Source organism: Trichoplusia ni, chromosome 11 (genome assembly GCF_003590095.1).
Source record: "Trichoplusia ni isolate ovarian cell line Hi5 chromosome 11, tn1, whole genome shotgun sequence".
In the NCBI taxonomy this organism is placed as follows: Eukaryota; Metazoa; Arthropoda; class Insecta; order Lepidoptera; family Noctuidae; genus Trichoplusia; species Trichoplusia ni.
Genome location: NC_039488.1, coordinates 10,039,728 through 10,057,310, shown reverse-complemented (window position 1 = coordinate 10,057,310; position 17,583 = coordinate 10,039,728). Strand labels below are relative to the sequence as shown.

Sequence of the window (17,583 nt, the reverse complement as noted above, 5' to 3'; positions counted from 1 at the left end):
GTTTTTGGAAGATTTTATGCCATGATTTTTTGTCTCAGTTCCTACTATGAATGATTATAATTATCGCAGTAATTAACGTTACTTAAATCAGAAGTCAAATCAAAGGTTTCTATAGACATAAGTACTTTTACTTTAGATTTCTTAAAGCATTGATCGAAATTGGTTCTGCTGTTCTTTGATAGTCTGAAAGAATCTTGCGGGCTAGAAAGTGAAGAAAAACCTTGAAAAACTATAAAGGAAAACAAAAACTCAGGCTAAAAAAATCACAACACCATTTTTTCTTAAATTTCGTAAAGCCTACATCTATTACCGGTGACGTAAATCAACATAACTAACCTTTAAAACATAAGCTCCATCACAAATCCAGGTGCAATAACTAATAGACGCGAATATTGTCCGATCATAAATTCTGGACGCCGTAACATATTTGTTAACCCTTATTCCTCTTCATTTAAACTAAACGCAAGCAATTTTCAACCTTATATTATTGCCCCAAGATCTCTTTGTCCCATGCAAATTTTAGGTCGGAATTTTGAGGGCGCGAAACTGAAGCAATTTTTCTTCATCCCTTCAATATGTTGCAGAGCCCCTGAATACCCCATATATCTTTCTATGCGGCCATTATGCAAATCAGCATGGAGCAAATATATGCTGGACATATAGATACATTTGGATTCAATTGGAGCGGTAAAAGTTTTTGGTTTAATTGAATTACTTTTGTATGGACGATCAGGTGAATGTTATTCTTTATAGTTGGATATAAAATTGCGGGCTTAGTTAGATTATGTAGGGCGTTGAATTGAAGGGTTTCGGCGTTTTTTGTGATATGGAAAAAAGTGGTTATCCGCGACACAGGGTACCGTACTTATAAGTTAAATAAAAACAATTTGTTTCACCCATCAAATTTATAAACGTTCGAATCTTTGCTTAACCTCGACTTTTTTAATATCGTCATTTGAATAAGATCACTCGTCAATTATGATTATGAGCTATCACGGTTCATGAGATCGATCCTGGTGTCAGACCGCCGCACAATCAGCGGATCCTTGAAATTGGGTTCCGTTTTTACAATTTGAAATTAATGCTAGGAAATCATCATTTATCATTCCCCTGCCCTTATCCCAATTATTTTATTTGGGGTCGCCGCAACCATGTCATCTTCTTCCATACCTTCCTATCGGCCGTTATCTCACAAGAAACACTCTTTACAGCTATATCGTCTTTCACACAATCCATCCATCGTTTCTTTGGTCGTCCTCTTTCCCTATATCCATCCACATCCATGCTTAACGCTAGGAAATATAAAAAAAAATTGGTGATATAAATGGAGGCCTATGTCCAGCTGTACTCGAAGTCAGGTTAACATTATGATGATGACGATAATGATTAATCATGTCTTTAGGTTTATATTATTTCACTGACGTTAATAGCAATTTCCAGGCTAGGCCAGCTATCAACGAAAGTATTTAGAGCCTAACCATAAATTCCACGCAACCTTTAAAAAGTGAGCCTCTAAATTTAAATTAGGAAGACTGATTGCGACGGCTAAATTTGGCTCAAGTTAAATCGATTTTTGGTTGAGTTTCCTTGTACGAGGTTGTATACCTCTAAAGTTCGTATTAAAGGGAAGAATTGAATCATTTGTTGTAGGCAGGTTTCCTATCATTATTTTAAAGATCATGGATGCAAATTTTAATGAAATACGCAATGGGACAGAAATATTTTAGTCGAAATCCGATTGTTAGTTACAGAGACAGACACGTCCTAACGTAAAAATATCCGTCAAAAATAATGGACTTGATATCTTAACGTGATTGATACGTTAAGATAATATTATTTAATCAGGTCATCGTTATTTTAATTGGATTTTTTTAATCCTATATTTAAATATACCTGTAATAATTATTAAAAAAAATAAAATAATACTAAAAAGCTTCAAGATTCTAAAGTTTTTATAAAAACATAGCACAACATAATTGAAAAGGCTTTCCAAAAAAACAGCCTTTAAACTACAAATACAGCCTTATTACTGCAAATACGGCTTAATTATTTGTAGTTTAAAGGAAACAAGTAATTATCCAACACAAAATACCGCACACAAACTACAGTGCAAGCACACTGTGCCGTAAACTCATTCACTTTGCGGTTATCGGAACCAGGAATACACAACACTGTATAAAAGGTGCACTGTAAAATTATAAATGGAAAACATCAGGCACTCGATAGACGAGCTTTGAAAAAAAGCCATTTGTTAAATTAAATATGAAACTATTATGGTTTTATAGTGAAAGAGTATATTGGAGTAATAGGGATTGCGCAGATTTTTTTTTCTTTAAATTTCTAATGGGACTTAGGAATAAAATATTTTCAGTTCGCCGTATTTTGGATTATAGTTTGTGATGTAATAAACTAGATGTTAAGACTTTATATTCATGCCTTTTTTACTTTTTTAGTCTTATTTGTTACACAAAAATGGTACATTGAATTAATTGTAATTGAGTTATGTAAACTTTGAGTTAAATTCAGCCCTAGAACTACGCAAAAAACCTTACACGCCTTCGTCATAATAATATATTCGGGTATATATTTTTTTTAATATGCAATACCTTTCATATCAAACATACCAAAGCTTGTATTATGAATACCAGACGATTAAAATACATAAATAATTATAGATAAATTACACCCAGACACAGAAAAATGATCGTGCTCATCACACAAACATTTATCCTGGGTGGGAATCGAACCCACGACCTCCGTTACAGCAGTCACGTCTACTAACCACTTGACCACGCATTATCCATCGCCCCACATAAAACTAACAACATTCAACCCATAGAACATTTAGCTCCCATTTAAATTCGCAAACTATTTAAACGTCCCATAATCCTATCTTTTAAGTATTTTAAAGTATCCCTGAGCCGAGCTTAGGGAAGTAATCCTTGGTTTCTGACCACATGACTTGGTATCTGTTGCTGCATGCCCCTAATTTAGTATAATAGCCGTTATTTCCCTAGATTTAGTTGGTAGAGACTATTTTAGTTAAATGGTGTCTTTAGTATGTTTCGGTTTATTTGTCTGAATTATGGTTTTGGAGAGTGTCCCGATTTAGGAGTTTTGAATATTTGAGTAGTAATAATAGTGTTTGAAATACTAGATACTGTTTTGTATTGCTTCAAACCCGAAAACCCAAAACGGGTCCCTATTAGTGAGTCACAGCTGTCTGTCCGTCTATCACCATACTTTGCCTTTTGAACCGTGATTCATTTTTTTTAAAGATTATTTATTTGTGTAGCCGCTATAAGTGTAAATACTATAAATAAAGATAGAGGTTAAGGAACGATTGTAACGGTTTAAAATTTTAGGTGACAGTTAAATTAGTGAGTCACTTAACAGATTAGTTTTTCTTTCCTCTGTTTGTATGGAAACACCAATACGGTCATTTTAATGCGATCAGTAGCAATAATGGTTCAATGAATATATTTTTTTCAATAAATGTCACGTCAGTCAAATAAGAGACTATAACAATTTAGACCACAATATAACACACTAAAACAAAAGAAAAATGGCACGTTGCTTTCTTTCAAACATTTCTTCTTAAACCAGACCCTATAATTCATTCTGTAGGTCTAAAAATAACAACTAAAATCCAACATAATCCTAACTGTGATTAAAACAAAAAACCCGCCGAAAAACGGTGTACCGCCGAAGTTTTTTGTTTAACGGCTGCAATTAGGTTAATCCATAGATAATACTCTACATTTACAAAAAGGTCATTATAAATTACCAACATTGTTTTCTTGGGGTCCTGGCTTTTGGGACACCATTAAATATGGATAAGTCATAAGTAAGATAAAAATTCTTGCTTCTTGCTAAAAAAGTAACTTATTTTAAAAAAATTATTTTGTCTATCTGTCTCCTTTTGTATAACTTCAAATGACTGAGACAGCATGAGTCTTAACTTTGACTTTAAACTTAGATAGAAAGTAAGACAAACAGCACATCTATAAAGAGTTATTTCAAGTATTTTTTAACAAAAGAAAATAATTATCCATGAAAAACTCAAATTAAAACTAAAATAATTGTTCAAAACATTTTCAAATATCAAAACAAAACTGGTCCAATGTTTTTTTGAGATATAGCGGCAACCTAATTATATAATTTCAAATTTTCAACAGCCTAGCTACCGTAGTTCATGATATACAGCTTGATGACAGATGTGCAGACGGACCGACAGCGGAAACAGTAAAAAGAGCTCCGTTTCACTCTTCGAGTACGGATCCCTAAAAATAATACATTAAAAGTTTACTTTGGTCCTGTTGAGCTTACAAGCAAAGGCACAATTGTGTTCAGCCCCTAAAAGCGACAGGTATACAGATAATAGCCATATTTATCATTTAAACAAACAGCTATTACGACACTGAGTAAAATTAATTAGCGTTTGTTAAAAGATAATAACTTTTAATTAATGCGTTCGCTCAGTACCTTATTCAATTTAAACTCTTGATAAATTCTTGCAGGTATTTTCTTACAGGATTTTAACAGGCTTTAGTTCCTCCTTACATTGTTATGTTATAATGTTCCCTGAGTAATGTTTTATAAAAATATACAACTTTAAAATTAATTTCATGGACTAAAGGGTAAGATTTTTGAAAAAAAAAAATCTATTGATTTTTTGAGATGAATTTGAACTTAACGAAAAGCTTCCTATGCAACTTGAATTTTATTTTTGAATATTAGTTTTATTGACTAAAATAATTCATATTTACCAAAAATATTGATGTTAGTGATTAATAAATATCGTATATTTCTATTTTACCAATATCAATTTATCAACTTTACACCCCTAGTTATTTTTTAGGGTATTATAACAGATGTATTATCTGGATGAAACAAGAAACTACATCCTACTATATGTATCAAAAAATAACAGTTACGTTATCTATAAAAAAAGAAGAAAAACCTTTCCACGAATGCATTTTTGTTTTACTTTTAAAAATAAAAGTGATTAAATGTTTAACATTTAAATTTGGTACAAAGCGAATCCTCCTTTGTTACCGTAACTCTGCCTTTTCCTTTAAACCACAATAATGCTTCTGAACTCAAACGTGGGTCCTCATTTTGCGGTTGAGGTTAGTCGCATCGCGAAAGGTCTGTAATAAAATTCTTTCGGCTACTAAATGAGCCTTGTGGTGGGAACATTTCACTTTTACTCTTGAACTATGCGGTATTCAAAAACTCAAATAATAGTTATATTAAATACGTTATACATCTCAGTAAAACATGTTCCAACGCTAAGACCATAATATTTTCTGTATAGCGTATTCATAATTATTTAATTTATAATAAAACCGCGACACGACTTTTTCTTTTACATAAGACTGACAGAAGACTAGTTGACTGGGAAAAGGATTTTTTGCCTTATAAATTATTTTCAGACTATTTATGGAGGAGAAAAAACGATCTCAAACGAATAATAAAAGAAATGCTGTTGATACTGTCATAAACTTAATATTTAGAGGAATCAAAAATATACATTGTCCAACTCGCAGACCTTACCGATATGGACGCAATAATATATTAGATAGTATATTTTATTTCATCTCATCAGGCAAACTATATACAGCAAAGTTTTTCTTCCAGATGCTTACCACTTACAGTTCGTAACTTAATCTTGCTATTTCAAGATAGTGTTCTGAGTGTTTGACCCACCTTCTTTTAGTCTGATCTAATGTTCCTATATTTAGACAGCGAAAAAAAGTCGCAGGCTTCGTCGTCGTGTAGCTTTTCTTTTTTTAAGTTTGCCTAATCTCTGTCTTCATTTATTTGTAAGGCGAGGGAAGAGTAGAAATTTGGCAATTAAATCAACAGACATAAAAATATTTTATTTTATTTAAATAATTTATTTTATTTACTTAAAAATTAAACAAACCTTCTTATTTTAACAAAAGTTAACAATAAAAAAATGATAACTTTAATTTTTTTACTCTGCTTTTGCGTATTAGAATTAAAGAAGATAATGTTTTAAATCCAAATTCAAATTCTCTCAATTTTGTGAAATCAAAGTAGTTAAAAGAGGGTTAATTTTCTTTGTATATTATTATTTTTTCTACAGATTCGTCAATTTTTCCCATTCGGACAGTCCAATTTGTACTTGTGGGGCTAACTTTTCGTATTTAAAATGTTCTATGACCCATCTTTGTGTAACAGACGCCGAACATTGTGTTAGAACTAAACTCAATCCTTCAGGAAACTGACCTATGTTCAAGCACTGTTCCGTTGCCATATGTCTTATGACTTGGCTCTGAAAAAGATAACATGGATATAAAAAACAATATAGGCCATATTGTTCACCACCTTTTGAAATTAGACTTTTCTGGTAGTGGATGTGAAATAACACGCGGCATACTGCCACAACATTTGCAAATTTTCTCCCACAGCTGAAGAGTAGTGAAATGAGATGATAGGATTCCTTAAGCTAACTCTACGACAGAGGTTGTCCTTTTTCCAATCTAAACCACTCACCGCGCGAATTAATCGCATACAAAAGAAAATTACTCAAATATGTCTTGTCCAGCCTGTCATCGTATACTCCCTAATCATTTTCTAACAGTTTTGCAAATACATAATGATAAACAGGATTTTATGCAACAAATATTTTAATACACAGTTGACCTGACAATTAACGTTGAAATACTATTGCAATGGAAACATTAAGTTTGCAAGAAGATGATAATTTATATACCTTAGTTATATTTTGTCTTTGATCATTGCCTTTTAAAACACGAATAATAATAAAATGTGCTCCCTTATAAGCAATACAAATCAATTCTAATAAAACTGAACTGAATCAAATGACTTTTATGTCACTAAGTACTTTGAGCACGGAATTGAAAAGCCAATGCACTCTGTAGAAAAGTACAGTAATTTAATAGGTTAAGTTAATGTTTTATACTAACTGAAGTCCATTATATGAATTGAATCACAAGTTTTAAACCGAAGAATGACAGCTATATTGATTTGCTAAAATATATATTTTACACCTATCATCACCATTGTTATCAGCCCATATTCTTCTACTGCTGGACATAGGCCTACCCAATTGCACGCTATTGAGATCTATATTCAGCTGCCTAGGCCTATAATTTAAATATCATGATGAGGATGATGATAATAGTAACATTTTATGGTAGCTATGTATGTATAATGTATGGCCATAAATGGTTTTCAAGAAATTATCTTTTGATAGTAACTGTCGTGAGAATGATTCATTATTAAATGATGTAACGGTTCACGCGGCACGCGACTCGCGATCCCGCCGCGTCTGCTCATGATTAAGGACTCCGGTTGGGTCCGAAACTAGTCGGGCTACCCCGATAAATACGCGTGAGTAAACCGTTACATCATTTAATAAGAAATTATCTGTTGTAAATTTAAATATACGAATAAAAAATATAGGTGTGGGCAATTTTTTATCACTTTGTGGTATGACAAAAAAGGCGATTAGCCGATTCTCCAGTCCAGATGCGTAATATCATCATTGGCCTAGCCTTTTCCCAACTATGTTGGGGTCGGCTACCAGTCTAACCGGTTTCAGCTAAGTACCAGTGTTTTACAAGGAGCGACTGCCTATCAGGACCTCCTCAACCCAGTTACCTGGGCGACACGATACCCCTTGGTTAGACTGGTTGTCAGACTTTTCAAGCTTCTGACTACCTGTAACGACTGTCAAAGATGTAAGAATAACAAAAGGGACCCACAATTTAACGTGCCTTCCGAAACACGGATTGCGTAATATATGTATATAGTTAAATAAATTTTGGCTAAGCTGTTTCATAGGAATATGGTAACTGAAATTGTGACAAGTGAGTTCTGTACATAAGACATTTACCTTTTCGTTATACAGCCAGATTTGTGTGGCAGCATTGCGGCAGAAGAATAAAGTTATTGTATTAAATAAATAGTCAAGACATAAATGGTCCCGTCGTATTTCGCCAGGACTTGTGTATGTCCAAAACTGAAAAAACACACTTTTAAAGAAAAAGGAATAAAGCATTTCTCACATGAATAATAATGACTATAAAATATAACTTTCACTTATTTATGCTATTAAATACGAAATAGAAAACTAAAATTCGATATTACCAATACATAAAGCTGAAGAGTTTGTTTGTTTGTTTGTTTGAACGCGCTAATCTCAGGAACTACTGGTCCAAATTGAAAAAATATTTTTGTGTTGAATAGACCATTTATCGAGGAAGGCTTTAGGCTATACCATCACGTATACAATAGAAAATGTGAAAAAACCAGGGCAGGGTATAAGTCATAACTTATATCTTCTACCCACGGGGACGAAGTCGCGGGCAACAGCTAGTATTGAATAATGATTTGTAACAGTAAAAGTGAGGTTCAAATATCAAACCACATTTATAAAGCTCAGCTAACTAACTGAACATTAAAATCTAAACAACCTATCAGTTGTCTTTTCCTAGAAACTAACACATTACTCTTTTAATAAATTAGTAAAACAACATTTACTCAACAAAACTACACAACTTAATTGCACGTAGCAGTAATTTGCAAACGCTAAATAATTACCGGTAACGGGAAACACTTGACAAACTGTAACGATTGCACTTTCTATGTAGTTAGCACTACGAGGTACTATTAAATGACGTCACACGCTAGTAGAATTTCATAATACATTTTGAATTGAATTTGAAATTACTTCTGATGAACCGATACAATTTGAAAAAAATGTATCAAATTATCAAGGATTTTTGTCTTAAGGCCGATTTTTCGATCGCCAGATAACTTTTATCTGAGGAATAAATATGGCCGTTTGACATATTTTCTATACAAGAGCTGTCAAAACTTCAAACATATTCGTCGAATAAAAGTTATCTGGCGATTGAAAAATCAGCCCTTAATAAAGTAAGTATATTGATCTGGAATTTAAGCGATATATAATTAGTTAAATGAACAGTCATACCCGTATTATTTATGTGTGACTCTAAATGAGTGACTTAGCAAAGTAGAAAATTATCTTTGAAAAAAATATTCACTAAAAACACTAGTTACTCGTGGACTTTTTTTTAAGGAATTTCTACTTAAATAAGTAACAATACTTATTTAAAAAAAGATTGCTTCAATTGAACATACCTGATTACCGCCTTCAAAATGACAGGGCAGTATTTTAACTGGTTCTTGATAATGCTCTAGAGAGATACAGGCATCTAAACACAGACCTGAATTTCCTGCACTGTAAATCTAAAAGAAGGAAATAATATCATTTAGTTTTGTGTGCTCTGAAGTAATTATAATCCTGAGTAATTTATCCTATTATCCTTAGTTTGTTGAGGGTTTTACAAACATTCAAATCAAATGACAAAACCCAATCATTCGTTGATCACAATAAGGCTTTTCCTAAGCGGGGATCAAACCCGGGACACTTCACGCACAGCAGTTTAGTGTGGTGGTTTATACCATTCGGTTATCCGTGCTTACATGCATTTATCTACCTAAAAGATCGAAAAGTTGTCAGCCATACTACAGTCTCAGATTGTGTAAACAAAAATACTTGCAGTTAAGGCTTGTATTCTCGCTAGTGACCTTGTGCATTTGGACGAGTGCGGGTTTGATATAGATGCAGTATTTATACGGGACGCATTTTTAAATATTTATTATAGAAAACTGACATATTTTTAAAATGTAACCAAACAAAATCATTTTCCTATGTATGTATTGCAAAGCAGTAGATTTTTTTCTAATTTTCTTTTATTACAAATAAAGCAGTAAAATGGGTTTATCTCTACGAATTGGAGGTGATTTGGGGATTTTTTTACTTGTTATGTGATGCCAATAGAAAAATTATGGCTAAACCAAATTACGTATCATATCATGTAGATTACTTACTATTTTTTGCAGATATAAATTCTCTGTAAGTGTCGACGAAAAGCTGTTTCATCTGCACGCTTTTTTCAAGCTTTTTACGAAAGAGGAGCCTTAATTGAAAATCAAAGGGCGTACTCACCATTTTTTTTTAAATAAAATTTCAACGCTGTATTTAATTTTTCTTTGGACCGTCTTTGCATCTTACTCAAGTAGACTTAAGCAGTTAAAAAATGTTAGTTAGTTTTTCTAGTAGGATTTCTACACAAAAACAAACAGAATCAATAAAATAATTTATTGCATAAAAATACAAAACTTTAAAATATATTTTATGATTCACATTTTGTATAAAAAATTGTCAGTTTCGCCCTTTGACTTTCGTATAAGCAACATATTTGAAACAATGTATGTACTATATGCTCTTAAAGCAGTAAGTCATCTAATCTATTCCTATTGTGGAAGTCAGACAACGAGCAAACTGTGCATTGCATTATAGGATCCTCATTTGTACATTCACAAAAGTTATTAAAAAAAAACCTAAATATTCTTAATGAAAAGTTGTGTTGGCAATTTTGAACAAAAACTTCATATACTGTGGTATTTTGAATGCACTCACTTGTCCGCTAGCTACGTATTTATCAGGCATTTCTATCTGAGGGTACACATTGTCTATATACCATTTGAAGGGTTTGCATTTTAATTTCTTGCGCAGTTCAAATCTTGAAGACAGGTTGCCGTATTCGCCTTTGTCATTTCCAATTCGTTCGTAATAATATTTTGCGTAGTCATCTAGCCAAACCTGCAATTGAAAAGTCGAAATATTCACTCAAAAAAAGATGCCAAAGGAAAAGTATGTCTATCAAACAACATTTGTTATTAAATAAATCTGTCATAAATACTATGAGAATTCATTAAACCTTACCTCTGCCAACCTAACAAAGTTCTTCTTTAACGACTTCTTCGTCTGCTCATACGGTATCCTCTTTCTAAAAAGGTGGCCGACGTGCGAGCAAGGCACTATCTCCAATTTTCCACCACACATCCAAGTTTTGAACGACAGCTCCAAATTCTCTGCACCCCAAATTTCAAACTCCTCATCATAGTAACCAAGTTTTTCAAAGAAATCTTTGTTTATGGCGAAAAGACCGCCAGAGATAGTTGGTGTGGCTATAGGAGCGGCTGGGTTTTTTCTTTTGTCTAATTCTTCTTGAGGTATACCTATCCAAGAAAACCTTAGATCCCAATTGAATCCACCAAGTCGAAGGTCGTCGGTTTCTTGAGCGATGTATTCGAAAGTAGTTTCATGAATGTGGTCAAGCACCGGACTGACTACAGCATTTGGGTTATTTTTGATGCGCTCCAGTAACGGTTCAAGCCATCCTGAAATTATTTGCAGTATGAAAGAAATGTCCAAACTTTAACTGGAATAAATCTATCTGCTTTAGGTTCAAAATCTTATTTAGTGTTCAGTACCCAAAAATGTATTCGTCACCAAAATTATTTGTTCATCTATAGCCTTTTTGAACAGAAATCTCAGTGTCGCAAGTCCACCTTGCACTTGACCGGTTTTATTTGATTTACCTATTCGATATCGATTCGACGATTAGTAAAGCGTTTGATAGGCTATAATTCTTAAATCCTTTTTAAAGGTGTGGTGTTACTTACCTTGAGCACATTCACAATGGCTATCTAGATAGAAAACAACAGGCGTTTTGACGTATTTCATTGGCATCAGTCTCGCCCTTACAATCCCCTCGCGTGATGTTGCTCGGAGTAAAGTCACTTTAGGAGTGATACGCACGTAATCATCTAATTGTTTCTTGAGATGTGCTGAAAGATCACAAATCTCAATTTTATCAAAACGTAGGAAAATTGAGTTGAAGATTTTAATTTTCTTTTTTAAAGATAACACTAATGATATAAATAATACCTTCGAGAAATAAATTAAGATAATGCAAGTAACAACATCATTTTTAAACGTTAACTCCAAAAGTAGTCCTTTTTTTCTGATACTTCATGTTTTTCTAAAAATAAGGTATCTTTTTTTTCTTCATGGCTCCTTAGCATTAGTTAAAGATATACAGTTTTCCTTTAACCTTGAATCTGGTAGGTCAACAGGTTTTTATTATGCCAAGCTGGCCATTACGTGATAGTGATACCCACCATAACGACTCACGTTCCAATCGACTTTCGTGAAGCTATAAATCTCAGCAGTTAGGAAAACTTACCCATTGTTGAGTGATCATCGACCAGTATAATTTGATCCAGCAGTTCTGGTGGACTTCTATTTAAAACTGAAGTTACTGTTCTTATTAGCGTAGACCAGGCTTCGTCGTAGAAACAGATGATGACTGTCACTTTTGGTAAATCCGTAGAATAGTTTTGTTCTTTGCACCTAAAAGACATATGACAGAGGTGAGATTTAAAAGACTATAGCTATCACCTTAGACCTTAATCTGCTTTCAAGTACTGAAAGTGCTGAATATCACTTAAAATTTAAAAGAATGTACTTGTTCAAGATTAAAAAAAACGTTTGTAGACATTATATTTTTCTTGCTGGTTACTTATACCAATAAAAAATCTATGCTCATGAAAATTCTAACTTTTTGAATAAAGCTACAGTTTCCACACAGTAAGAAGATTTGTATGACCTAAAGATGTTTGTTCTAAGTCTGCAAGTTTCTGCATACATTTGAATTTGTGTGATTCTAGTAAACATGATCACGTTTACAAATATGATTGTGGTGACAGAAAATCTTTTGTTTAAATGTTGAATCTTTGATTTAAAACTATTGTACGTACCAGGGATCCCTTGGGTCTAAAAGCGTCCGATTCACTGGTATAAGATCACTGACGAATTTATTAAATGCATGATCTCTCCAACCTTTATGTATTTCTTGCCTGATGTAGTATCTGAGATTGTTTTCTAAAACTACTGGTCTGCCATCGCCTCCTGGAAACGTAGACGAAATTAAGAGAAAAAAAAAGCGAAATTAGACAATAAAGGGAGATTTCATCCTGGGAAGCCAAATCAAATTAACAATAGCAAGTGAAATTTAACTATTAAAAAACTATTTGTAAATATTATTCTACGAACTGGCCATTATAAAATTTTATCAATCAAACAATAAAACCCAAAAAGTCATACTACAGCTGCGATAGCTAAAAACAATTGCTCTCAATTTTGACCGCATCAATCACTTCTAACATCCGTCATTGAGCTCTGTATTCACCACTAAATAAATTCAACAAATTCAAAAAAAGCTGTCTGCTACAAGCCTGTCAGTTATTTAAAAACTCGACGATAATCCAATACGTCCAGTGACATGGCGTGTTCGTTACATCGCATCGGCGCTGTCACTGAAATACAAGCTTCAGTGCATTGTACTGTGACTGGAGCTGTCGTTGCGCCAAATTATACTATTGTTATGAATCAATTTTCTTTTGAACAGGTTCCATGAATTTATAATTGTACCGACAATGCTCTTAGTGGTAGGCACTGGTGTAATAGAGTGGAATATATCGTCGAACAGAGAAGAAACTATAGGTGTTAGTATTTGTGGTTAAATGGTAAAAAGTCCTTGATCATAGACTAATAGGAAATAAAAAAAATGCTTTGTTGTTGTTGCAAGCTCAAAATGCCCTGATGATGATTGATGCAATCTTAATTGGTTCGTCTATTAGGAATCGAAGGTTGGTTTTTAAAATATGACAATTTGTTTACCTGGTGGATATTCATAACCCTTAATAATGTTATCCTTTTCGTAATCCGTTAAACCAGTATTCGCAAACGGGAGGATTTGCCAAACTGAAAAGAAAAGTGATGTTGTGGTGTGATTAAAAAGATAAATGCATATGAAAAGCTTTTACAGATAATCTTTAATAATATATATAGTTTTATCTGCAAATAACAAAATTACAGAGCAGCACGAAGTCCTTATTTATAATGTTCATTATAGTGACCTAAGTGGTTTACCACTTCCTCCGAAATCCGTTTATATACAGAGATCATAGTCATGAAAAAAAAGCGAGTTCTTATTTCGGTTTTACCCTAAATAATAATAGAAATTTTATTTTCCAATCATTATTTTGATGTTAAGTAAGTTATTCGGGGCAAAATTGAGTTTACTTCAATGGGCGGTACAACATTAATGTGCCTCAAAGTTACAAATTTCAGCAGCTGCTACAGTCAAGTTTCCTATTATATTTCGACTTAGTTTACTTCTAGAAACATAGAAGTTACAATACTATTTACCATTTTTAACACTTTCGAAACTTATGAAATGTAATTTAAATGAGAAAAACCGAAAAAAATGCAATTTATTTATTGACTTCCAGTTATCTCGAAGGCTACGATGTTTGTTGTCTCTTTTTTGTAATTTCACTTATATGTATATTTCACAACCGAATCACACAAAAATAAACTTTACCTCTAAAATCCGTAGATCCGTTTTCGTAACTTCTCCTAAATTTGTCTAAAGCTTTCTCGTACGAATTATCTCGTTCAATTAGCACCATCTTTGTGTTCCCCTTATATTCCTTCATTATCGTCAGTAGTGATACTATCCACATGATTGCAATCACTGATAAAATCTTTATTGCCTTCCTTAGCATTACGTATGACTGCACCAGTTCTTTCTTCATTGACAAATGAGTGTATAGTTCCTACGTGAAGTGTTTGCTCGTTTTCAGATACTGCGAAGTTCCCGTTTCCCACAGAATGAAGGCAAATATTGATTGTTTCACATAATGTAATAGTCAATGAATACAGTAGTGAGAAGTTTTGTAGCCTGTTATTAGAATCAGCAAATATTGTGTCTGTCTGTTGGTTCACGTTAATGTTATTCATGTTGACGTTGTTAGTTAGTTGTTTAAGTTTGTGTGTATTCATAGAACGGGAAATAGGTAAATTAGGTTTACAGATGGTTGGTTCCATTCATTGATTGTAGAATGTCGAGTAGGAGCCGTAATAATATCTAGCAGTATAATAAAATCGTAAAAAATATTTTTCATTTAATCCAGATTCATTTTCGCAATGAATCTAGTGAAGCGCAGATAATGAAGTGCGGTCATTTGCACATTATTTTCAAAGTTTAAATGAGAATTGTGTTAGACACAAACATTAACACAAAAGCCGCAGCAGTAAATATTATCATAGATTCAGACTTCATTTAGAAAATTAAAAAAAAATTGTGCATTTAAATAAAACCTCCAGTTGAATCAACATCCATCCCTCTAATGAATCCGCACCAAAAAATAATTGAGTAGGTACATTTAAAGAAAATTTACCAACAGGACTTGTCCTGTCTTAATTAAATGCCGCTTGGTAAACCTTACCCTTTTGAAAAACCTTCATTAGACTCATTACAGCGATGAAACAAAATGCAATTGCTTTAAAAACATGCCAAGCCAATTTCAACCGTACAGCTACTTGGTCAAGAATCCTAGTCGTTTTATTTGAAGTGCAAAATTATTTTTGTTTTACAGTACAAGAGTCAACGACAAAAAAGACTTGTCTCTTAGATTTACAAGGACTTCGTTAAAGTAAATTGAGGTAAAGGTGGGTAAATACTCAGTTAACGAGGACCCCCAAGCTAAAAAGAATCGGTGAAAGAAATTAGACGTAACGATTCATTTAAAAGAAAGTCCGTTTCTTAACCCGCTGTCGGAGAGGTGGTTTCAAAGACCAAACGTTACGGGTAGAAAAAAATTGTTCGTAGTACGAATTTTCGTTTTCATACGGAATTTTCTTTTCACTAGTCTAATTACTAATTTAATGTTGGTGGTTTAAAAGTGAAATGTTTTTAAGGTTTTACGTTACTATATTATATTCCATTAAGAAAAGAAAGTATATATTATTCTTTTTTGATGATTTAACTCTATTATTTTTGATATACTTTTACACTGCATTTATTGTTTAAATATTTCCTGTCTAAGGTCTGCTGGTAGGCATTCCATCAGTGTCTTTGTACCAGTATTTACTACTTACCTGAAGAAGAAATAAAGTAAAATTTAACATCATCGTCCTATCAGATCATTATTTTAAGAACTTGATTGGCTTACATAATACGAATAATTATTTCAGTGGCAATAACCAAGCTCGTTCTTTTATTGCTTTACTTTCTTTACTTTAATAACTAGCACCGGTGGCGGTCTCAACGATAACGCGTGAACAGCGACGGGTTAACTCAATTATTCTGAAGTTGGTAGCACTTACACTTTATTATGCATCTTAGGTTACGAGTGCCTTTCTTTGAAATAGGTTTAAGCACCGTATTATTCCTGGAGGTACTAAAAATAACTGCCTTTTTTCAACAATTGAAATTTAAAGGCTGTTACAGCAAAATAGGAACGAAGAATGGAATTCACTGAAAATTTTATTAGTAGGAGAAAACGGATCATTATTTAGACATAAATTATTCTTTGTCATTTCCTTTGCTATTTCATGTGATTGCCACTTTGATTGAGTAATAAAACATAAGAAAAAATCCGGTTCGGTGCATGGCGGTATTAGTAAACGGCAAAACGAGAAAAGAAAATAAAAGATTATCAAAAATCGCTTACTAAATCAATTGGTATTTCAACTTTATTATTTTAGAAGCCATCCTTTACTAAACACACAGATGGACATAAATATCGAAACCTACACTAGTCTCTCGTACAGGATTAGCATCGAGTATGTAAGTCGTGAATCGAGACACCCTTGAGAAATGGGGCATTTAAGGCTTCTTGACTTGAATACGTAACGGGCTAACCTTAGTCTTGGTACAGGCATTGTAATGATTAGTGGTCTACTGAACAATATTACTAAGACTCCGCTGATAGATAGTCTGAATGTCTATCAATCTGCTCGTCCTTCTATAAGGCTGATAGCTGAACAGTTGAAATTTCTTTTGCCGATGTAACGACAACCAATCTCTAACTTCTTAAATCACTGTAATTATTTCGTTCGTTTTTCATCCTAAAATTACGCAACATAGTCTAAGACCGCCGGTCACTATTAGCTTGACTTATTCGAATTTGAGACTAGTAATAGAAATCCAGAAATCTGTTTGAAATAGTACCGATACCTTCTATTGATTTAAAATATTTAACAGGGTACATAATTTACGAAAAGTATGTGTCTACTACGAGAGATGTGCTTGGCTGAACATAAATCGTATTCTTTACAAAAACACCGTTTATATCCTTAAGCCTTTCATAAACTGAACAAAGTATAGGTAATTATTTCTCAATTACCTTAACCATGCAACTCCTCAGTACGCATCAGCGGTTCCCAGATAAATTACTTTCTAAAAACAAAAAGGTCCGAACTCGCAATTCATCAAGTCTACATTAGACTGGACATCGCCTTACAAAAAACTTGTGATTTACAACCAAAGTTCCCGTTTAATAGAATCAAGAGTAAATTTGGTCTCGTTTCAAAAAACTTTTCGTACTAATGATCTCCATTGTGTTCAGCCCTTAGTTTTTTTCCATTAGCACTCTTTAATTGAAAGTAAAAATCGGGGAGTATTATGCAAGAGTTGAATTAACTAAGATTGTGATTTCTTGGCATTATCTCATTCCTTGGGAATTGTTCTAAGGAATAGGGTTGTCACAGCAAGAATGCAAGTGTGTGAATATAACTGAGGAACTCGGAAACGGTTATGGGTTACGTCAATGTTTTCGTATGGTGTTCTTATGTTGTGC

At 33.1% G+C, this 17,583-nt stretch overlaps 1 protein-coding gene across 4 annotated transcripts in view; it reads right to left on the bottom strand.

Moving 5' to 3' along the window:
* LOC113498875 (putative polypeptide N-acetylgalactosaminyltransferase 9) overlaps window positions 1-14,593 on the bottom strand; it is a 32,482-nt gene extending 17,889 nt beyond the window's left edge. The window contains exons 1-10 of one of the 4 annotated variants that reach the window (XM_026879032.1): window positions 14,322-14,593; window positions 13,616-13,699; window positions 12,694-12,844; window positions 12,120-12,286; window positions 11,557-11,721; window positions 10,814-11,271; window positions 10,508-10,690; window positions 9,163-9,270; window positions 7,892-8,017; window positions 5,960-6,304 (exon numbers count right to left, since the gene is read on the bottom strand). In XM_026879032.1, the coding sequence (XP_026734833.1) occupies window positions 6,110-6,304; window positions 7,892-8,017; window positions 9,163-9,270; window positions 10,508-10,690; window positions 10,814-11,271; window positions 11,557-11,721; window positions 12,120-12,286; window positions 12,694-12,844; window positions 13,616-13,699; window positions 14,322-14,535 (1,851 nt within the window). In that variant the 5' untranslated portion in view covers window positions 14,536-14,593 and the 3' untranslated portion in view covers window positions 5,960-6,109. Of the gene's footprint in view, window positions 1-5,959; window positions 6,305-7,891; window positions 8,018-9,162; window positions 9,271-10,507; window positions 10,691-10,813; window positions 11,272-11,556; window positions 11,722-12,119; window positions 12,287-12,693; window positions 12,845-13,039; window positions 13,161-13,615; window positions 13,700-14,321 lie in introns of those variants that run through there. The other 3 variants (XM_026879033.1, XM_026879034.1, XM_026879035.1) reach the window with 3 other exon arrangements.
* Between the last annotated feature and the right edge of the window lie 2,990 nt (window positions 14,594-17,583).